The sequence below is a fragment of the Tenrec ecaudatus genome, chromosome 7 (assembly GCF_050624435.1).
Source record: "Tenrec ecaudatus isolate mTenEca1 chromosome 7, mTenEca1.hap1, whole genome shotgun sequence".
Taxonomy (NCBI): domain Eukaryota; kingdom Metazoa; phylum Chordata; class Mammalia; order Afrosoricida; family Tenrecidae; genus Tenrec; species Tenrec ecaudatus.
Window position 1 is genome coordinate 15494302 of NC_134536.1, and position 23360 is coordinate 15517661.

Here is a 23360-nt window from a genome sequence, read left to right on the forward strand (position 1 = left end):
TTGAACAATGCATGGGGTTTTCAGTCAGAAGCAGTCTGGGGCACCTCGTTTCCAGAGGGGCCTACATGATCTCTCTTTGAGACAAAACTGGGACAAGTCCTTCCTCCTCAATTCCCTCCATCCCCCTACGAGGGACATGCTTTGGTGGGTTAGTCCTTCATGCTGGGCGGGGGGTGGGGGGTGGGGGGGAGGAGGTGAGGCTGATTTCAAGGGGAAACTTCCTTTCCCCCAGGGACTCAGAAAATGTGTTAGTCATCTTGAGAATATCTGGCGATGATAATACAGATTTTAGCCATCATAATATATTCCCTTAAAAAAAAAGCAAAAGCAACAACATGTGGTTTCAGGTTTTCTGAGTTTTCCTCGTGGATATCTGCGAAGGAGACCCAATTGAAGGAGGTTAAAGATGGGGTCATGGACACCGCCAACCATGGAGAGATCAAACGCACCGTAGAGGTGAGTTCTTGGTCCATCTTCATGTTACTGGAAATTTGCCAGTAATTTAAGTCAAGAAAGATGATCTCTCATCTATTTTGACTTCTTGGACGAAAAATAAAGCCCTTACCATGGTCATAAAAGTAAACCTTCTCATCCATTCTTATTTTGCCTATTGAATTGTCAGTGGCTCTGAGATTTGGTCTTGTTCGTGGCACCTCAAGTACATCTTCAGCTCCTGGGGACCCCCTGAGAGGAGACTGGAATGCAATTCTTAGAGCTGAAGTGTAAGAATTTCCAGAAAGCAAAAGACAACCAGCTTTTTCTATGATAAATGTTCAGGCCTTCAAAAGTCAGGGTCCAGAAAAGTGAAGGAGTTGGGCAAAGTTGGCAAGCAGTCTTTCTCCCCCGAGGTCGGCCTGGGTGGACTCCTATCAGCCTCTGGGAGCTTGAATCAGCCTGGTAAACCCAGCCAGGATGGGGAGCGTAGGCGTGGATCAGTCTGCTCTCTGGGAGGGGTGCCCACCAAGCCTCTCCCTGTCAGCACTCAGCGTCCCTCTGCGTGCTGACACACTGTTGCGAACGTTTTAGCTGCGGCATTTTCTCATTTCTGCCCTCCGTGAGAATCAGTTTCAGTGCTGCTACTATTCTCTGGGCCCTTTCCTCCCTTATCAATTTAGAACTAATAACCTGTGCATCTTCATAGCTGGGGTACTGATTTCTGAATGGTAATAAAAGTATCCTAGAAAATTTAAATATGAGGTCAAAATAAATTTGTGGATTATCCATAATATTATTTAGCAAAAACACTCTTCAGCAATAAAATTTACTTAGGTAGCAAAAATATCCTGAGTTCATTTTCAATATATACCCAGAGAGAGTAAGATAAACAAGTTTGCCAGACGTCATAACTCTGTGTTGTAGTATCACATATTCTTCCACAGTTCATTGTTATGTGCGGTGAAATATATGTGCATCTCTAGCCTCCGATTGTGAAGGTAGGGGGGTTGTTTGTTTGCTTGTTGTTGTTTGGGGGCATACACAGTGTTAACTTTATATTCCTGGTATCGGCACTGCAGAGGTAATTCTTCCTAGCCATTGTTGCTTTTTGTTTAAAAAGTGCACAGAAATAAAGCAAGCAAGCACTCAACTGGCCAGTTAATGGCTGCTTTTCATCTGCAAACCTTCTGAAATCGAGTCCTTTCATGTTGTAAGCCCGAGAGTCACAATTGCAGTTTCTTGGTTTTGATTTCTGTTCTTTCGTGTCCTCTAGGGTATCAGAGATGGCGTGACCAAGAAGGGAGAGACTCTCAGCTGGCTGAAATCCAGGCTTAAAATTTTGATTGAGGTTTCTTCTCAGACGGAAGCCCAAAAGCAAGGGGATGAGCTGGCCAAATTATCAAACGCCTTCAGAGCTCTCGTGACTTTGTTGTCAGAGGTATCACGCTTGCTCCACCTGCACGGGGAATTCTGGGGGAGTGTCTGGAAGGTTCCCTTGGAGATAGTTCAGCAAACACCTTCACGAAGATGCTGTAGTTGAGAAAGAATCCTTATGGCTTACCTGAAGATTGATGGAGAAGATGGAAAAGATGATTAACTTATGGTGTCTGCCACACTGGATATGTTCTTTCAAGTTAGCTAAAGAAAATGCTTAGCAAATCTAAATATATACAATCTTTATTATAAACACTTATTTCACAGTAAGTTTAGTGTGTGTCAATGGGGATTAAGCACATAAACTAGAGCAGCAGTTCTCAACCTGTGGGTTGTGACCCCTTTGGGGGGGTCGAACAACTCTTTCACAGGGGTCGCCCGATTCATAACTGTAGAAAAATGACAGCTGTGAAGTAGCAAGGAAATAATTTTATGGCTGGGGGTCACCACAACATGAGGAACTGTATGAAAGGGTTGTGGCATGAGGAAGGTTGAGAACCACTGGGCTAGAGTGTAAAACAAAAGCAGGGATGGATATTGATAACTCATTTCTTAGGTGACCTGGGCCTTGAGTTCCTTACCTGTGAAACAGGGGTGAAAATACTTATCCCCAAACTTTAAAACACTGAGTAGAGTCTTTGTAACGATCATTATAATACAGTAGGCAAGGATTAGTCAGCAGGTCAGTAGAAGTCTCTTTTTGGTAGTCTCTTCAGTTTAAACTTTTTGGACACACATTTTACCACATATCCAATATATATGCTTATAGATTCAAATATACAGACCTGTCTATGTAATTTCCAGTAGAGCCCCTTCTGTCCTTAGGAAGACTATTTCCCTGACCAGGGGTTGTTGGGAAAGTCCAGCGCGTTAGTGAAGGGAAGATGCTGTGAGAAGTTTCGCTAGAATCGCTGCTGTCACCAGGAGCTCTCCAGTTAGCTCTGACTCGCGGCCTGGTCCTGAGTCATCCTCAAAGTTGTCCTTATGTCTGAGCCCACTGTAAACCAGCACGAATCTAGTACATCATGGGTAGGAGCCCTAGTGGTGCAGTGGTTTAGGTACTGGGCTGCTAACCACAAGTTTAACAGTTCAAACCCCTCAGCCTGCCCCTGGGCGAAAGATGAAGCTAACTTCCTTAAAGATTTACAGTCTCAGAAGCCCTGTCCAGGGCTGTTGTGAGTCACAACCATAAAGAAAGTAAGACTGATCATTTTATTTTTTCCTCACTTATTAACTATCTCGCTCTGCAGCCTTTTACAATTGTGATAATATTAAAAACTCTACTATCTAACTATTTAGCACATTAATTATGTGCACCTGACAGTCATGGCCACCAAGGTTTAAAGCAATAGTAACATTGGTTGTGACGTTTGAATGTTACCTTGCTGGGCCATGATGCTCAGTGGTTTGGCAGTTACATAGGGATGTAATCTGGATGTAAGGATGCAGTCATCCTCCATTTTTAAAAATCTGATGTTATCATTCATATTCCTATAATGCTGACTTCACATGACAACCTAGTCTTGGAATCTAGCCTCCTTGATAAGGGAGGAGTGGGTGCTTACATTTGTACTGAGTAAATGATCTTTTGGATGACCATCTACACAATGCCCACAGTGCTCTCTGAAACCAACCAACCAACCAAACACAACTCAAAACCACTGCCATTGGGTCGGTTCCGACTCTTAATGACTGCATAGAACCAGTGGAGCTCCATTTAGTTGACAGGACGCTCAGTCTCACAGAAGCAGGCAGGCTCCTCGTCCTCCTCTGAGGTGACTGGTGGGTTCCAATGTCCTGACACTGTCGTTATTTGTTCAATGTGTCACCCACTATGTGCCGGGGTGCCTTGAGTACTCTACAGCAGGGGTTCTCAACCTTCCTAATGCTGTGACCCTGACCCTGTAATACAGTTCCTCATGTTGTGTGAACCCGTTTGTGGGCGTATCTGCCTGTGGGCAGACCCGCCTGATGACGGATAGAGAGCGGTGTCTTGGTTCCTAAAACCATCTGAAATAAGGTCTTAAGTGACCCCGGTGAAAGGTCATTAGATCCCCAAGGGGTCACAGCCCACAGGTTGAAAACCGCTGCTCTACAGAGCTCTCTAATTTTTACCATTTCATTGCCATTTAACTCATTATATGCTCTAATTCATGGGGATTGAGACTGTAGTGGTGGATTTCCCTACATCAAACATACTCTAAACTATGTGTAATCTAACTTTTAAGTATTGATCTCAATATGTGAAGGAGGGTTTTCGTAAGGCTTTTTTTTTGACAAATTGAAAACAATGGCAGGATTAATCAAATTTTGGGCCCCAGGCTACTTCAGCCCTGTGGTCAGCTATCATCCACAGCGATGGGGAAGGTCAGCTAGTGGCCACCACTGTCCTCTACATGAAATAATGGCATTGCACTCCTTTCCTCTCTACTTGGTCAACTCAAGTCACAGAAGGGTTCTAAAACGTAACTCCTATTCAGGTGTCGTTTAATGCAAGCCCTAAGAAACGGCTTGATTCATGCTGATAGCGGAATGTATAATAGTATTCATCCCACATAAAGCATGTTGGCAGCCTTTAAAAAGAGGCAGTTAATAAAAGCATTAGCTTGATCTCCCCAGTGCTCTCTGATACTGTTCATAGGGCGTGTCCCTTTAACAAGTGTTTATGCAATTGTCAGTTCTTGGCTGACTTGTTTGTCTCAAACTACTACATCTTTTATCTTGATATCCCTCTTCTTGTTTATTTACTTAGTGGAAGTAAAGAGAGCAATGGGGTTAAAAAACAAACAAAACAAAACAGTAAGGCTTGACACATTCACCCCTACTTTTGGCCGCAGCCCATTTAGTAATAAACTCCTGAACACAGGCTGCTGGCGAAAGTGCACTGAAAGACGGCTGGGGATGAATGTCCAGCTTGTGCTAAAGAGTTCTGTCTGAGCATAATGGATGCAGGGTGTCCCGAGACCTGGAGTTTGTGGTTTTCAGGGGTGTTCTGCCGTCTTTCTGCTTGTTTGGCGAGCAGTGTGCTCAAAGCTTCCCTTGAGCACATTCCGATCAGTCAAAGGGGAAAGAGGAAGGATAAGAGGAGGGAAACCTGGAAGGCTTAGGCAAAAGAGACATGATGATAAAACGTCATGAAAGGTGTGCAGCTGCACAGGGATGGGCTTTGAACATAAACAGCTGATGGACCTGAAACTTGAGGAATCAGAAGAAAAAGAAGGCGGCAAATCTGAGACGATGTCAAGTAAGAGAATCCGTTATAGACCCACACAATGAGAAAACGTGGATAGCACTGCAATATGAGAAATGTACTGTAAGCGTGGGTTGTTTTCCTTTCTAAATCGTTTTTTGTTTCCCTTTCTAAATCGTTTTCCTATGTAGTTTGAATAGGATGCGCTCCACTTTCAAATAAGGCACTTTTATGATTATGTGCTGTGAGTAGTGAGATTGAAATGATATGATTCCAAGAAGTAACATGGGAGCCCTGGGAGTGTAGTGGTTACTCGTTGGGCTGCTAACCATAAGGTCAGCAGTTTGAAAGCACTCGGTGCTCCAAGAGAGAAATAGGAGGCTTTCTACCCCCATCAAGAGTTAGTTTCGGAAGCCCACCGGAGTAGTTCTACCCTGTTCTGTGGGATCGCTGAGTCAGAAATGATTTAATGGCAGTAAAAGAGAGAGCGGAAACAACATACACGGGGACTGCAGAAGGTGTGTGGAAAAGTGGGATTAAAAGATCATGGCGCTTCCTCAAAAACAATTTGAAGCCCATTCGTATATATTTTTTTATTATTTTGGTTTTATTGCTACATTGAAACAAAGCCTTTCTGGTAGTTGGGTTTTAATACAATAACAGGCAACCACGTCCCATAAGACTTGTGTGACATGACCATGTATTTTAACAAAGATTAAACAGCCATGTAGCAAAGGCCAGAGCACAGAGTGCATATTTCAAGCTCTTGACGAGGACTTGCCCAGCATATAGTCTTGAAATATTTAAAGTTACCTGCATTTCCTTACGTCGTACCTGATTTATATTTGTTTCCTGAACATGTAGGTCGAAAAGATGTTAAGCAACTTCGGGGACTGTGTCCAGTACAAAGAAAGTGTAAAAAGTTCCCTTGAAGATTTAATTTCTGGCTCGAAAGAAGTCCAGGAGCAAGCAGAGGCGATCTTGGACAGTGAAAATCTGTTAGAAGCACAGCAGCTGCTTCTTCATCACCAGGTACCGAGGCACTTGCCCTGGTCACTGGACAGCTAGTGAGCACACCAGTGACCGAGGGAAGGGCCCTAGAGGCTCGGGGGGCTACACACAGAACTGATAACCAGAAGGTCAGCAGTTCTAACCCACCGGGCAGTCCTCTGGCGAAAGATGAAGCTTCTTACTCCAAAAAGAGTTGAAGTCTTGGAAACCCAATATGAGTCAATGGTAGTGAGTGAGTGAGTGGGTGGGGCAGTGAGGGAATGATCCAGAAGGTACAGGGGTAGACCTCTTGAGTGGGTGGAGAGACCCACTGAAATGGCCGAAAAGCACCAAGTACTTCTTATCTATTTATTTATTTTCCAAACGCTTCCATTCTCTCTGTTCACCATTAAAGTAGTTGAGAAGATCCTGCAAAAATAAACGATCAGACTGAGTCCCAAGGTGCCCAGAAGTTCAGGGAAATTATGGGGGAACATGGATTTGCCTGGGATAACCTGCATGAAACTTGCTAAATTGACCTTCCCATAACAAGGCAGAGAAAGCCTGGAGAAGGAGAATGGTTTCTGTCTGTCTGTTTTCCCCTCACTGAGATTTCTGACATTGTATGAAAATCTTGTTTCTCAGGTGCACAACTTGAAGTGCATCTGAGTTGGAGAAATCCTAACATTGACTTGCAATGCCAGGAATTTTGGCAAGAGTGTTGATCAGACAGTGTTGATTAGAACGGAGAGTGAAGAAAATCCCATACACCTTTGATAATAAAGAATTCTGATCATCTTAACCCTGACAGTCTGATAGACACTAATGGGACATGTCGTGACTTCTAAAACTCCATGTAAGAAGAACTGTTTTTAAACAAAATGCTCTAATCAAGCCATTCCAATTAATGTAACATGTAGCAAAAGCCTGGCTAATTTTATATATGATAATATATAGAAATAGAATTTATATAATAAGTCTGTGTAACATACACCCTGTAGGCTTTATAGGGATACTCAATAATGCTGGAACACAAACAGTAGTGCCTACTGTTATATTGACCTCGGTCATTATAAAAGTGGTATTTGGGTAATGATATGAACGTTTTGAAACTCTCCCACCCACCCACACACAGTTCTTGGACCAGGTGCCTGGCTATATGGGCGTGTTTCTTTTGTGAAAATCCATAAGCTATATACATCAGACTTGCATTCGAACATTCAGTATTTATAATATATTATATTATAATTGATATTTATATTAAACATATTTATATGTTTACATGAAAACGTACCTTTCCCTGGCAGATTAATCATTCTGAAAACCCGTGCTCTGTGACACGAGGCATCTTCACCCGTCAGAACCTTTTGTATTTTGATGCCGTTTGAGCCCTCGCAGGCCGGGACCTGCTTTCTGCCCCCATGTCACAGCGCAGGCGTTTATGGCTCAGCTTAGGGGTAACCTCATACTCATCTGTTGATCAAATGTTTCAGCAAAAGACCAAGCGGATCTCTGCCAAGAAGAGAGACGTGGAGCAGCAGTTGGCGCAGGCGGGGCCCAGAGAGGGGGCGCTGCGGGGCCGCGTGCGGGAGGAGCTGCGGCAGCTGCAGAACAGCCTGGCGGGCGTGGAGCACAGCCGGGAGAAGCAGGAGCGCCGCATCCAGGTAGAGACGCTGCGCGGCATCGCACACTGAAAAGCCAAGCCACACACGCTGCCATTGTGTGGATTCCGACTCCTGACGCGGCTGCCCTGGAGGACAGGGTCGAACTGTCCCTGTGCGTTTCAGAGACTGTTAGGGAGCAGAAAGCCTCCCATTTCTCCCCGAGGAGTGCCCGGTGGTTTTGAATCGCGCAGCCCGGCCTGTAAACCATGACACCACTTCCTACACACACACTCTCACAGCCCTCGAGTCAATGTTGACTCAATGACCCTGCAGGACAGAGCAGAACTGCCCCTGTGGGTTTCCATGACTGTTATTATTCACAGAAAGAGAATGCCTCAGCTTTCTCCTGAGGAGCAGCTGGTGGTTTTGAACTGCTGACCTCGCGGATTCGCAGCCCCACTTGTAACCAGGACACCACTTCTCACACTAGTAGGAGCATGCTCTGCCTCTGCTTCAGATGCTCCAGAGCTATGGGAACCCCTTCCCCAGAGTTAGCCCATTAAGTCACCACAGCCAGCAGGTGGACCTGGCAGGCCCTGCCGCTGGCACATTGTACAAAACTGGACCCTTGCCCAAAGTCCCACGGAAGAGATCAATAAGAGAGCCAGGATTTGAACCCACCTCTGCCTGCATCCAGACGTTGACGTGATGTCATTTTGATTTTCCAGAAAGCCCAGCACATTACCTTAAACAAACAAACAAACTCCAAAACAGAACCTTTTCAGAACTGCCACCTGCCCTCCCTTTTCTCCCTGCCCACCTTGTGGGTTTGCAAAAAGCTCTTGGGTCACACAAGGATTAAGTCCATTTCCATGGAACTCTTCCTCCTTTTCTGACCACTCAGACCAGTGAGTGGGTCTGATGGGTAAGGTGGGGAGGCGGGGCTAAGGCTGTGACCCTTCTTTTTTATTTTATTCCTTTTTATTATTCTTACCTTTTGCTTGTGGAATATGACATAGACAAAGAAAAACACTCCATGTGGCTTGGACAGCCCATCTTGACAAACCGGTGGGTGACAGAATCCCCGCAAACACCCCCCCCACACACACACACACACAGTGTATGTGGTTCTTTCTTCTTTTTTCCTTTCCCCACCCACCTCCTTCCTTACCCCTCCCCCCCCCGCACACCCATGGTCTTTGAAATATTTTCCTTTGATGTGAGACCATCTTTTCCCTTTATAATAATACCACCGTGGAACATTCTCCTTTCTGAGATTGAGCTCTTTGCCTCTGAGCCACACTTGAAATGGCTTGTTAGCATCACTGGCTGTGACAACTGGCGGAGAGCTCAGAAATCATTGGGTCACAGGCTTTCTGTCTGAAAACCATGACAGGGACACCCAGGCAGTTCTTCGGAATGGCCTTCGGAGAAGGGTCACTAAGCGAGACTGGGTGGAATTCACTCTGGTTCCTATCCTAACCGGACAGCCATGGCTTGACGAACGAATGGAAATGTGACACTGTTTTGTGACACACTTCGATAATCTCTAGGATGATCAATTTTTTTTTCGATCTCAAATGTAGGTCACACTGAAAAAATGGGAGCGATTTGAAACAAACAAAGAGACGGTCGTCAGATACCTTTTCCAGACAGGATCCAGCCATGAGCGCTTCCTGAGCTTCAGCAGCTTGGAAAGCTTATCTTCAGAACTGGAGCAGACAAAGGTACCCCGCTCACACCGCGTGGGCCCTGGTCCTTGTTGCTGTTCAGTGCTGTCCAGTTGGTTCTGACTCTTGCTGGCCCTGTGCACAACAGCACGGTCCTGTGCCGTCCTCCCAGCTGTCCTGCTTGAACTCATTGTTGCAGCCACGGTGCCGTCCATCTTGTCCAGGGTCTTCCTTTTTAACACCGCCCTGGTACTTTACCAAACAGGATGCCCTTCTCCAGGGATCCATGGCTCCTGAGGACATGTCCACGGGACAGGTGATGGAATCTTGCCATCTTGAGAGAGCATGTCTGTGAGCTGGTCAAATGAAAATCTGTGAACAAAATCTTTGTTTTGGCCAGGGCAATCCTCCATGAGTTTTATTAGCCAATGATATTTTAAGTTTGAGATCCATAGATCCCTGAGCCCATCCATCCACCCACCCATCGATCCATCTGTCTGTCCATTCTGGCGCAATGTCTGAGGAAGACGCCGTTTCTTTGTGAACAGGTTGATGAAAGATACCTTTGTAACCATTGCAATATTTCCCCCTTTCTCCACCCCCCCCCCCCCACCCCGCCAGGAGTTTTCTAAACGGACAGAAGGCATTGCCGTTCAGGCTGAGAACCTGGTGAAGGAAGCTGCTGAGATACCGCTTGGGCCCAAGAACAAGCAGTCGCTTCAACAGCAGGCGAAGTCCATCAAAGAGCAAGTCAAGAAACTAGAAGACACGCTCAAAGAAGAGTATGTGCTTGACCGTCCTAAGCTTCCTCTCTGAGATAAAGTTAAATCCCATCTTCCCTGGATATTGTCTTCAAAGCAGTCTTTCACAATCGCTGGGTGTCTGTCCTGCAGCATGTGTTCAGGAAGCGACTCATAATTCCAAAGAAAGTGTCACTTAGCCAGACAGCAGCGCAGAGCCAGGGATGTGGGTTTTGCCTCTGAAGTTGATGCTGTCCCGGAAAAAGGCGCATCTGTTCAATTCTGTGGCCTTTCTTGTAGAGAGGCTCTCAGAGCCGATATTTAAAAGAGTTTCTCAGCTGTTTTATTTTGTGGTCACTAGGCACAGGGAAGGGGAGAGCTTGTGTTTGTGTCGATGCTAAGCCCAAGCACCTATCTTGTGGACTAGACAGCCCCAACCCCAAGAAGCCAATGGAGCTTATCGATGGTGCCTCAAACCATGGTGACGATAGATAACTTGCTGTGTCCAGCATTGTTGTATTTGGAAACCCATAGTGTGTGTTTGACCAAGAAGGAAGAGTGAATGGTCTGACCTACTGCTATCCTGTAATAAACACACAAAACTAATTTGGAGGGCATAAACATTTGAGGCTGTAGCAGGTGGTCCTTGAACTAAGGCAGCCTTTACTTCTATTTTAGCCGGTTACCGTTTTACGTAATGGCGAGTCACCGACATTCCAACAGCATATTCCTCATCAGCCATGGGACGTCATTTCTCAGATGGACTTTGAGACATACAGTTTGTTTCTAATACGATTAGTCACTGCAAATCAACAGCTTACACTTCCCCAAACGGTACAATCCAGTCATTGGCTTAAAATGACAAAGGACTTGAAACTGAACGGACCGGACCTGCTGTCAGATATTCTCCATCAAGTTTTACAAGTAGTACCACGTAGAGTTTGTGGGGACGGAGGCCACTTTTATTAGCAATATCCATTTGAATCCTTACTTCGTTTTGAGGGTGCCTGCTCTGCATTATCCGCAGTGTAGAGAGCATTGGGCAAACCAGGGTATGGACTTGCCACTGTGAGGCTAATTTGACAGTCAGTGATGTCGCAAGTCATTTTGTGATCTCTTCAAGTGCTTTTTGGTCAACAGGGATCCCCACCCCCGCCATCCATTCCTACTTAGAACCCAAGGACTTATCAGTTCAATGATAGTCTGTAAGCTTCGTGGTCATCTTCTAAAGTATAAGTCATACGTAGCCAGTGATATAGAGCTACTACAAACTGGGAATCTATATTTTCAAAGTGTTGGCCAGGTTTATTACCAATAAATCCCATGTCGTCTAAACACAGCTAGGGTGCTCATGTCCAAAAAGAAGTTGCTGAAGCCCTTTGGCATCAGGACAACACAGCCATCGAAGAGCACTGAAATCCCTCCCCCCCCCCCCCCCCGACACACACACGAGTTGCGGGCTTGGTTCTAATCGCAGGAAGGGTTCCTGCCTGGCAGCCTGGTGTTGCACTCACAAACTAGCCTTCCCTCCCAAAGATGCGTTTTATAGAGGTCTTTGGGTATCAAGGTCCAAAACAGCGTCTCTCCTTATAAAAGCGAGAAGATTGCTGTCTAGGAAACTAGGACCTTTGTAATTTCTGGGACAATCCATCCCAGCAAGTCCTGCCACTGCAGGCCACAGGCAGAGCTTAATGCGCTAATACGGGGAGTCTTCCTCCTTTGGGCCCAGCAATGCATTGTTCCGAGCACCGTTGCATTCCTAGCTCATCGCAGCGGCTGCCCTGTTCCAGGTGTGCTTTCAGAGGAGCTCGGGAGACGGGAGGGCGGAACCGCAAAGAAGTGCATTTGTTGTTGTTCCAGGTGTGTCCACTATGAAATGGCCGCAAAGGCCTTCGCGAGCTGTCGGCTCGGTGATTGAAAGCACGCTGTGTGGTTGCTCGCTATTAAATGACTGCGTTTTGTTTGCTCAATGTGGTTAATTTTAGTATTAAAACCATGGAAATGGTGAAAAGCCAGTGGGATCGTTTTGGCAGTCATTTTGAGACCCTGTCCGCCTGGATAACTGAGAAAGAAAAAGAGCTCAATGCCTTGGAAAGTTCGCCATCGGCCTTGGACGTGCAAATCGGCCAAATTAAGGTGACTTGCTCCCATGTTCCATTTATGACCCATGCGTAGCTTTTAAGGACAGCTTTCTTTCCTTTTGTCCAATGCTATCTGGCCCCGGGACAAATCTTTCAGTGCTACGTGACTCTATGAAATTAAGTTCACCCCAAATCACTGAGCTAAGAGGTCTTGATTGATACACCGGGGAAAGCTCAATCGATGGATAATGTTGTATCAATATTGTCTGACGTATGCATTCAGCATCCATGTGTGTGTGCAATATCATTAAAATATTTTTATGGTTACATTATTCTTTTTCTTGCTTTTGACTTAACCCCTCTGGAGTGCTCCGTTGTTCACTGAAACATTGGGAAATGTTTTCATGGCCCAGAACTAGGTGCTTTTAACCTGTGGGTAGCATTTACCCTAAGCAACCACCAGGAGGCCTTCCAGAGATTACTTTCTTATATGGGAAGCAATCCAATGGCCCCCTCTGACATTTCCTTCTAGGATGACCTTGAGTTTGAGCTGCTGAGATGCGCTGTGTCAGCTCTGTCCTCCCCACAAGAGCCACGTGGCTCTAGCCCATCCTCTTCCACTTCATTTAAACAATGGACACACAGAAATAGCTGACAGAAATAGGCCCTGTATTCATCTCTCTTTTGCTCTCTGCTACTTTTTTTCTTAAACCCAGCACATTTTCAAGATCCCATGACTTCTTTTTCTCTCACTGCACATTTTCCCTGGACTGGGAAAGCCTCTGCCACTTCACTCGATTACATGTAGTCAGATAAGTAGCAGGGCGAGTAGGGAGCAGTGGTAGGGAGCACGTCTCATTGGGACTCAGAGGCAGGGAGCTCCATATTTCTGGTGGGAGGGCAGCAGGTGTGGGAGCCCAGATTAGACAGGGCTTTTCAGATCCTCCTGATTTATCCCACTCCTGCAACCCAGGCCCCAGTCCGTGTGGCACATGCTGTCGTGTGTATCTGCCGGAAGAAGAGATGCAGCGGCCCTTAACCAAGAGAGGTGAAAGGCTGGTGATCCCTAAACGGTTTAAGACGGTGCCATTTGATTATTTCTACTAAGTTCTGAGGAACCAAAATGAACTGCAGACTGAACTAAGTGTCTTCTCCTCTGAGTTCCCTCTTTTGAAGTTTAACTGGAACTTTTTCGCCTTCCTGCCATGCATTTCCTGCGATTTAAACCTTTAGGCCAGGACTTCTGACTGTGCCCAGGATCGGATGCCATCTACGTGGTACTTTTATGGGGCAAAGAAGTGCACATTTTACTTTTAAATAGACCAATATCTGATAGCATATTTCCATGCCACGGGACTCAAAGTACACCTTCATCTGCCCTGTATGCCATTTTTGAAAAGAACCTAAATGTTATTAAATGAATATGAATACCAGGAACAAAGTATTTGCCAGGGGTAGGCAAAGATCATATGGAATACATTTCGCGCTTCCTCATCGATCTAATAGGTTCATATTCTGTTTCCAAACAGAAGACTCTATCATGGGAGATATTGAAAACCGTCAGGCCCTTGCTATGACAGGGTTCCTGCCTGGTGGATTAATGAATGAAGCATTGGGTGGCAGGAAGCACTCTTAGCCCAGCTCTTGAACTTCCTGCCTGTGTGCTGCCGCCCCATCCACCCCAGCTCCTCATTTCCCTCCTCTCGACAGATTTGTCCTTATGCCTCACTAATCATTCATAAATCAGATCATTTCCACCTTCCACCTTTCTGGGGCCACCACCCAATAATGTCACTCCATATTTGGCATTTTTGAGATTTGTTGATGGCATCCATTAGTCTAAGAACTAACACCTCAGTCCTCCACGAGTGCTTAAACACAATTATTGGCCACAGGGGCGTGGTGGGGGTGGAGGGTGGATAAGTATGCATGTGACAGATGTCTGAATTAAACAACAAAACAAATCAGCTAAGATCTTAAACAATAGCAAAACAATGAAAGATGCTGTCCATGCTTAACCCTAGACACCCATCAGATCGACTCCTGGGGGCAGGCCTGTGAGAAAGAACAATAAATAGACATAGACATGCATGGCGCTCACCCACTGAAAGGTGTTTACCTCTCCTCTAAACCGTCGTTACCCTTGACCATGCTGTCCCCTATAAGTGGAAGTCACATGTTCCCTTTTCTCCTAGAATGAGGAAAATAATTTCCATTGAAATTGTTTCCAATTGACAGTCATCTGAAGGTTTAGCTTTATTTAGAGGCATGCTTTTACCCTCCCAGAAAAATAATCTCTCCTCTCTTATGAACAAATGAGCCTCTGTCTTTAGGGTAAACCCCTCCCATACGTGTGCCCCTTTAAACACTCACACACACACAAGCCCTTCATAGCAATCGATGGTTTTAATGTATCGGGCAATAGATCCTCTCTGCCCAGAGGGAATGTACGATATTGAGGCTTTTTCCTAGAGAGAACATGAGCTAATAGATCTGGTATCGAGCTACAAAGTAGGAACCTTGGCGCAGCAGCAGCAGCATCTGGGGGATTGCTTGCTCATAGGAGAAGTCATATCTGCCCCCCACCCCCATTTTTTTCCTGATTTTTTTTCCCTTGGGAAAGGGCACCATTTTATAGGTGGAAACTATGGGCAGAAAGAACAGAGGACATATTTTAAAAGACTGTTTTTAGCTAGGAACGGACTCAGAAAGTATGTGAACCACTCAAGTGCATTTTTAAGAGAGCTAAATGGCTGTCCTGTTTACCCTTAGAACGCACTGTGTCTGCAGGTTGCGTGGGTGTGCCTGCCTGGGAGACACAGAGGCAGTCCCCTGAAGGATGGGAGATACCGTGTGATTCCACAGTCATGTCCACCAATAGCCCGGACACACAGTGCTGTTCATAGCTGCTCTCTAATGGTCCAAGTGTGCTGCTCAGTGAGGGAAGCATTTCCCCATGTGTTTTTGTTTGTTTTTCTCTACGGATAAATGCACGGTTGTAGGGAGGCCAGCCTGCTCAGCCTGCATGGTCACTTTTCTTGTCTTCACTATTAGGTCACTCTGCAGGAAATAGAGAGCCAGATCGGGAGCATTTCTGGATTAGAAGAAGAAGCACAGTCTTTTGCTCAATATGTTACCACCGGAGAATCGGCTCGAATCAAAGCCAAGTTGACACAAGTCAGACGGTACTGGGAAGAACTCCGAGAGCATGCGCAGTGCCTAGAGGGCACCATGCTGGGACATCTGTCTCAGCAACAGACCTTTGAAGAGAACCTTAGCAAGGTAATCACTGGTCATGCTTGCTAAGGTTATCTGTTTCACCTTGACTTGCTAATGAACTTGTAACAAATAGACTAGGAAAAGACACAATGGACCAATTGACCTAATTGTCAGTGATGATGAAGTTGATCATGATTTCTCCAGGACTTTTCTCTGAAGGAGGACAAGAATATTTCTAGCAGAAGGACCTTCTGTCTTAGTTGCATCCTTTCAAGTAATGGGAGATAATTTTTATGGGAAAAATATGTTTTATTATCATACATTGGACAGTATCAGACAAGAGAAGTCATACTGCTTTTTCAATAATGGTTTTATGTAACTTGATGCATTTAAATATATTTTATACTTCTATTTTTACTTTATTATTACTTTTATTTAGTTAAATTTCATTGATTATTTACTTCTACATTATATATTTATATTTTACCAATTTTTAAATACTTCTCCATTTCATGTTTCAGATCCAGCAATCTGTGTCTGAGTTTGAGGATAAGCTTTCTGATCCAGTTAAAATATGTTCATCAGCTGCAGAGACATATAAAGTTCTCCAAGAACATATGGTAAGAAGGTGCTTCAGCGTGCCTGTTTATTTGACAGCTCAGATACTTGGTAATTACTGTTTGGAAAGGAAACACTGTAAATAGCTTCAAGAGAATTAAAAGGGAAAAGGCTTTGTATAGCTGAGGAACTATATGGATCAAATGTAGTCGTGCCATACAACACAACAAAGGTATGTATGTAAAGGGGAGTTTTCATGTAAATTTTACAAGGAATGAACATTAAAATGCAAAGCGTTTCTCTCCGTGTGAACATGTAACATGTTCTGGTTTTAATAAGCCCTTCCTAGCCAGTCTTCTCATTTGTGACCTTTAAAAATGAAATATGCAAGGAAAGGGAGACAGCTGGGTGACAGATTTCCCATGCGGGTGTCAAGACTATAAATCTTTACAGGAGCAGAAAGCTTCATCTTCCTCCCACATAGCAGATGGTGGGTTTGAACTACTGACCTTGACATTAACAGCTCAGTGCATAGTCTGATGGCCGTTGGGAGACTATCTGCAAAGCATCAAAAGAGAGGTCTCCAGCAGAATTCTGGGAGGAAGCAAAGTGGGGGGACCAGACAGAAAGGTATACTAAATGGGAGCAGGTGTTAGTTATTCACTTATGAGACTATTCATCTCTGGTATGTGCACACCTGTCCACAAATGGCAGTGACAGAAGGCAAAGGATTGATAAAGGCAGCTCTTCGATGAGGAGTGAGATCTATAGGTTTCGGATCTTTGAGAATGAGAAATGCATTTTTCTGTCTGCTCCCATCCCAAGTCCCAGAAGCCTTATGTGAGAATCAACCCACTGGATTTTGCTTTTATAAGTGAAATTGTGTTAGTCTGGGTACTTTAGAGAAACAAATAAAACAAATCTTATACTCATGTATAAGAGAGAGTTTTATATAAAGGTTAAGTGCACATCAAGAAAACACCCCAACTCAGTGCTACCCAAGCCCACAAGTTCAAGATTAACCCATATGTCCGACACCAATCCATAAAGTCCTCCTTCATCTCACAAAACAAACACAATGATACCAACTGCAGGAAGACTCAACGCTGGCAGGGGTCCCCAAATGGCTGCTCCAGCACCCAGGGCTGCATCCGGTTAGGTCCATGCAGCCTCTCCTTGGGGATGTCTTCCAGGAAGTGAGCCTTGCTAGCTGAAGCAGGGAACTCTATTTGCTAAAGCAGCTGCACCCTGGTCCAACCATCACAAACCAAGAGACCTGAGAACTAGAAAGGCAAGGCTCCCTGAGCCATTTATCCCTCCGCCTTTCAATCAATCCCACATGTATGTATTTGCCAGGTTGGCACAGTAAACTGACTACCTCAGTAATTAAAAAATATATATATGGAAAAGTAAAAAAAATGAATCCGATTAAATGACTTTAATAGACAACTAAGTTAACATTTCAACCCCCTAAACGACTGCTGGCAAGTCGGTCCCCACACATGGCAGCCCCTGTGAGCAGAGCAGAGTGCATTCGGGAGGGTTTCCAAGGCTGTGGCCTTTCAGAAGCAGACAATCAGGTTTTCCCCAACATGTTTCTGGGTGGGTTGGAACCACCGACCTTTGGAGTGGTTGTTGTTAGGTGCTATTGAGTCAGCTCCTGGCAGTAGCACACCTGTTTACAACAGTGTGAAACACTGCTGGGTCCTGTGCTATCCTTGCAATAGCTCTTACAGTGGAGCCCATCGAGGCAGCCACTGTGTCCATCGGCTTGTCAAGGACCTTCCTCTTTGGCGCTGCCCCGCTATTTTACCAAGCATGATGTCCTTCTCCAGGGACTGGTATCTTCTGACAGCATGTCCGAAGCATGTGAGATGAAGTCTCCTGATTGTTGCCTCTAAGGAGAATTCGGGCTGGCACTCCATGACACTTCCATTATTTTTCACCAACACCATAATTCAAATGCCTTGATTTTTCTTGGGTCTTCTTTATTTAATTCCCGATGTTCACATGCATGTGAGGCAATTGAAAATACTCTGGCTTGGGTCAGGTGCACCTAAGTAGTTCTCAAAGCAGTATTCTCATTTTTCAACACTTTAAAGAGATCTTCTTCACCTGGTGCACCAAGCCATGAGGGCAAGACACCAGCATGAAGCAGTGAAATAACAGAGAGGTCTGTGGGGCTGGCTCCTATCCCAGCTACATGGATATGCTCCCCAGAAGAATGCACTACAGAGGACAGCACTGAAGATGGTCTGGGGAGAGGGGCGGGTCTGCTCTAAACACACGGGAGAAAATGAAGCGAGTGAGCGAGTGAGCGAGCGAGAGAACAGCATCCTGGTCCACCAACTTGGAGACTGACATTCCTGCTCAGAGCAGACAATGCATAGAGAGGACCCTAGGGTCGGCCTCACCACAAGACACGATGTCTCCTTACTGACCCACAGCACTACAGGGGATAGCACCAGAGACAGAGTGCGGGGATTGTGCCTAGCCTGACCCCCACACACGAGGATGTACCAGGAAGGGAGCACAACAGAGCAGCAAGGGGAGCAAAGCGACAGAGTCCCCAAGGAATTCTGAAAATAGACTTCGGACTTGGGGGACAGGACTTGGCACTGCATCAGACCAGACCGGAAAATATTCATAAGGGTCAGCAGACAGACCTGTAACTATTCATAGGCTATTTTTTCATGTCTATCTATATAAGATAGGCAGAATAAACAATCCTGAGGAGAAAACAGTGGGACTGACAGTTCCAGGTGGACAGGGGCAGGAGGAGATGGGGAAAAGGAAGCGGGGAGCCAACAATCCCAGAGAAAAAGGAACAACAAGAGATTAAAAACTGATGGCAAGGAGGGCATAGAATGCCTGGTGGGGTTCCATCAAGTGCAATGTAACTGGGAGGAAGTACAGAGAGCTGAATGAAGGTTGAACATGATAGTGGGACAGGAGGAAAGTAAAAGGAAATAGAAGAAAGAACTAAGAGGCAAAAGACTTTTGTGGAGGTATAAACATAGCATGTACATATGTGAATATATTAATATATAATGATAGGGATATAGGTCTAGATACATATGTTTATAGGTTAAATATTAAGATAGCAGATTGGCATTGGGCCTCCACTCAAGTTTTCCCTCAATGAAATAATAACCTGGCATTCTGTGATGCTCACCTTTCTGGCATGATTTCTGAAAAAAAATGGGTGCATAAGCTAATATGGTGAAGAAAACAGATGGTGCCGGCTATTAAAAGCTATAGCATATGGGGTCCTAAAGACTTAAAGGTAAACAAGTGATCATCTAACAGGGAAACAACAAAGCCCGCATGGAAGAAACACAGCAACCTGTGTGATCATGAGGTGTTGACGGGATCAGGTATCAGGCATCGGAAGACCCAAGGCAATCATATCGATGTGAACTTTTAGAGTGGAGCCCCATAGCCCATCTGTAGATAATTGGACATCCCCTGACAGAGGAGCCATAAGGAAGGGACAAGCCAGCCAGGGTGTGCAAATGAAACACACAACATTCTTCTAGCTGTTTAATGCCTCCCCTCAACCCCCATCCCCACTATCATGACCCCAGTTCTATATTAAAAATATGGCTAGACCAGAGCATGTACAATTATGCTTGATACAATTGATGTATGAATTGTTATAAGAACTGTAAGAGCCCCCAATTAGATGGTTTATTAAAGCAAGCAAACAAAAAGAGGTCTTGTGCAGCAGATTTACCCAATGCAATCTATCTTTTCTTGACTGTTGCTTCATGAGCATTGATTGTGGATCCCACAAGACAAAATTCTTTACCACATCAACTCTTTCTCTGTTGACCATGATGTTACCTGTTGGTTCAGTGGGAGGGTGTTTGTTTTCTTTGCATTGAGTTGTAATGCATTTTGAAGGCTGTACTCCTGGATCTTCACCAGCAACCACTTCAAGCCCTCGTCACTTTCAGTAAGCATGGTTGCATCATCTACATGCCCCAGGTTATTAATAAGCCTTCCTCCAGCCCTGGTGTGCAACTCTCTTAATATAACCCAGCTCCTTTGACTATTTGATCAGCATACCGATTGAATAAATGCACCCCGATGCACAAGTGCTCCATTGTCAATGCCACCCTGGAGTCCCAATGCAATACCAAGAAGTACAATCTTACATTTAAAAATCCTAAAAATCCGAAAGCAATTACTATTTTTCTGCTTTGATTTTCTAATCTGTAAAATGTGCCTCTTGAAAGATATGTCACCTAGGTTTCTTATGGCGGTTAAGTGAGTCAATACATAAAATGTCCTCAAGAAAGCACCTACTACATACTAAACTCACTGCCCTTGAGTCGATTCTGACTGATAGTGACCTTAGAGAGCAGGGTTCAAATGCTTCTGTGGGTTTCCAAGACCACAACTCTTTACAGAAGTAGAAAGCCTCATCTTTCTCCCATCCTGCATCCTACTGCGACCTTATGGCTCTTGTGATTAGTACTGTCATTCATTCCTGATGTCAGTTATTTCAGGCCCTTCTCTCCATCTATTTCTAGAGAGATGGTAGCGTATTCCGTGTACCTTTTATAAATTAGGAGTTCATTTGGTAAAAGGAGTCCTGGCATATCTAGCTTCCATTTCATCCTCATGTCTGCGGCTGGACGCTCTGGGTGGCTGGGAGAAAGTTGATACTATTCAGATGATTTAGTGGCCAGTTTTGAGCTAGAGAACAGTCTCTCTGGTCTCATTTTCTCAGTTCAATGTAGCCTTCCATCTCTTTTCACTAGATCCTACTGAAAATCATACATGGAGGTATTCTTTGGTGGCATTGGTTACATTTTATGATGATGCCTCTCCAAAAGGGGAGGGACAGAGGATTGGCTTCAGATTTTGACCCTGCCCTTGGGTGGTCTGCCATCTGCTTTCTGCAGGATCTCTGCCAGGCTCTGGAGTCTCTGAGTGGCACTGTCACCGCGTTCTCAGCTAGTGCCCGCAAGGTCGTGAGCAGAGACTCGTCTGTCCAGGAGACCAGAGCTGTGCAGCAGCGGTATGAAGACATGCTGAGCAGGGCGAAGGAGAGACAGGCTGCGCTGGAGAGCCTCCTGGGTCACTGGCAGAGGTGAGCGGCCCGCCTCTGGTAGGGTGGGTTTCACGTTGCTGATGTTGTTAGCTTTGGAGGAGGCAGAGACTCATGGGCAGCCAGAACATAACAGAAGGAAACGCTGCTTGGTGCTGTGCCAACCCCATGATTTGTTGTGGACCAGACTGTTGAGCCCCATAGGGCTTTCAGTGGCTGATTTTCAGAAGTGGGTCTTCTCTAGGCCTTTCTTACTAAGTTCAGCATCATGGAACCGCTCAGGCCCCCAGTAGCAGATAGGCAGTGGCTAAGAATCAAACATAGGCCTTTCACATGGAAGGCAAGGGTCTTCGAGACATTTCTAGAAAATTTACATTATATTCTCATTCCATTTTCTACAAATTTTGAAGCTTCCTGGTATACATTGGGAATTATGGACTAGCTACTGTGCGGTTATGGAAAATCGTCATCCCAGATGCCAAACGTGTGTGAATGGATGTGCCTCACATGAGGAGATCTTGTAGATCTTGTTGTCAAGTGCAGGTCCCTAAGGTGGAGGGGATATGCACATATCCTTACACAGGACACCGCTAGCAACACTGACCCAGTGGCTGCAACAATGGGCTCCGGCGTAGGAACAGCTGTGAGGGTGGCGCTGGCCTGGGCAGTGTTTTGTTCTGTGGTGCATGAGGTTGTTTTGGGGTGGAACCAACTCGATGGCTCCCGACTACAATGATACATACTTATGTGAGAAGGAGGAGAGTGGCCTTGGTAGATTCTCCCAGAGGGTGCTGTGGTCCATATTATGGTTGGTTTTGAACCCTGTTACGTTCATTTGCTAATATGAGCCTTCTTATGGAATCTGCGTCTTATCTCTGTCTTCCACAGGCTGGAGAAAGAACTGTCCACCTTTATGACCTGGTTAGAGCGATGTGAAGCGATAGCCAGCCCCCCTGAAGTGGGCATTTCTGCAGACAGAGTCAAAGTGGAGAGTGAACTTCAGTTGACACAGGCAAGTTCCAGGAAGGGCGATTGGAGGCACTGGACTAGTGACCAAGAATCCTTGGTGGTGGGGTGGGTCATGAGTTGGGCTGCCAACTGTCAGCTCAGAATTTGGAATCCACCAGCCGCCCTGTGGGAGGGAGGGAGGGAAGGAAGGAAGGAAGGAAGGAAGGAGAGAGAGAGAGAGAGAGAGAGAGAGAGAGAGAGAGAGAGAGAGAGAGAACACTTTTACTCCCATAAAGCAATACAGTCAACGGAAAACCCCAGGAGCCCTTCTCCTCCGTCCTGTAGAGCCGCTCTGAGTTTGCATTGACAGGAGGATTTGCTAAGGCTGCATTAGAAGCAAACAAATAGACTTTTGTCCAACGCATTCCTTGCCCTCCTGTTGTGATGCCTCTAGCATCATTTCGTGTCAGGGGATCCTAAAAGGCCACATGCCACCCTGGCCTGGAAGACACATTCACGGAGACCTTTGCGACGGCCACTTTCTGTGATATATTCAATACTCCTCTGGCATTTGGCTCAGTCCTAAGCTCAGTCCTACCCAGCCGGGGAGCTGACTGAGAAATGGGCCTGACTGGAGGCGCAGCTCTGTGGACTGGGCTAACACCTCTGGATGCTGGATGACACGTGAGTTCTCTCTGCTGTGGAACGTTCGCCATATTTTCACAACGAAACGCAGATTTTCAAAGCCAAGCGCATACACCAGAGTGGAATCATGTCAGAGAAAAGGATTGTTCTCAAGGAAAATGGGAAAATGAATGAGAACAAATACAGGTGCCAGGTCAGAAGACAAAGAGAAGGAGCGGCGAGGGTCCCTGTGGGAAAACCAGTCTGGAAGACCGATGTCCGGGCTCTCGCCTGGTCTGTGCGTGGGTGACCATGGCCGGAAATTCAGAAGGCGAGACCACTCATGCTCATCATTGCTTCTCTGAACCCCCTGAAGGGTGTCTGTACCAAATGTAACGCAGTGTCTGTCTTCCATTGTTTTCCTGCCTGTCATGAGGGTACCCCATGGTCTCGGGAGCACCCCAAGTCCTGGTCCTCCCGTCTTTCTGCTTTGCCACATATATTGTTGGTGCTGGTTCGTCCTCAAGAGCCCCTTTGATTGGGAAGCACCTGGCTCAGAACGCCACTCAGTGGACCTAGAACTACGAGGGGGTTTCTAAATGCTTGTGGAAAATGCTCATTCTCTTGGAACTCCATTTTTTCTCCCTGGAACTTTTTGAAAACCTCCACATGCAATGTGAGAGGCTCTCAAGAGGGGGCACCCAGAGCCTTCCTTTAAAAGTGACAAGACACAGACAGGGAGCTCTCTGGCCATGTGAGGCTTCTCTAGTCGGCGTCTCTGTGTGGAAAGTCAGTGGTCCCTATGGTA

General features: G+C 45.7%; 1 protein-coding gene across 1 annotated transcript in view; it reads left to right on the plus strand.

Annotated features, from left to right (window-relative positions):
• LOC142453150 (nesprin-1-like) overlaps window positions 1-23360 on the plus strand; it is a 239076-nt gene that overhangs the window by 159473 nt on the left and 56243 nt on the right. The window contains exons 26-36 of the mRNA XM_075554218.1: window positions 348-456; window positions 1709-1873; window positions 5924-6091; window positions 7543-7713; window positions 9240-9380; window positions 9945-10105; window positions 12049-12199; window positions 15199-15426; window positions 15885-15983; window positions 20835-21022; window positions 21869-21992. Of these exons, the coding sequence (XP_075410333.1) occupies window positions 348-456; window positions 1709-1873; window positions 5924-6091; window positions 7543-7713; window positions 9240-9380; window positions 9945-10105; window positions 12049-12199; window positions 15199-15426; window positions 15885-15983; window positions 20835-21022; window positions 21869-21992 (1705 nt within the window). The remainder of the gene's footprint in view (window positions 1-347; window positions 457-1708; window positions 1874-5923; window positions 6092-7542; window positions 7714-9239; window positions 9381-9944; window positions 10106-12048; window positions 12200-15198; window positions 15427-15884; window positions 15984-20834; window positions 21023-21868; window positions 21993-23360) is intronic.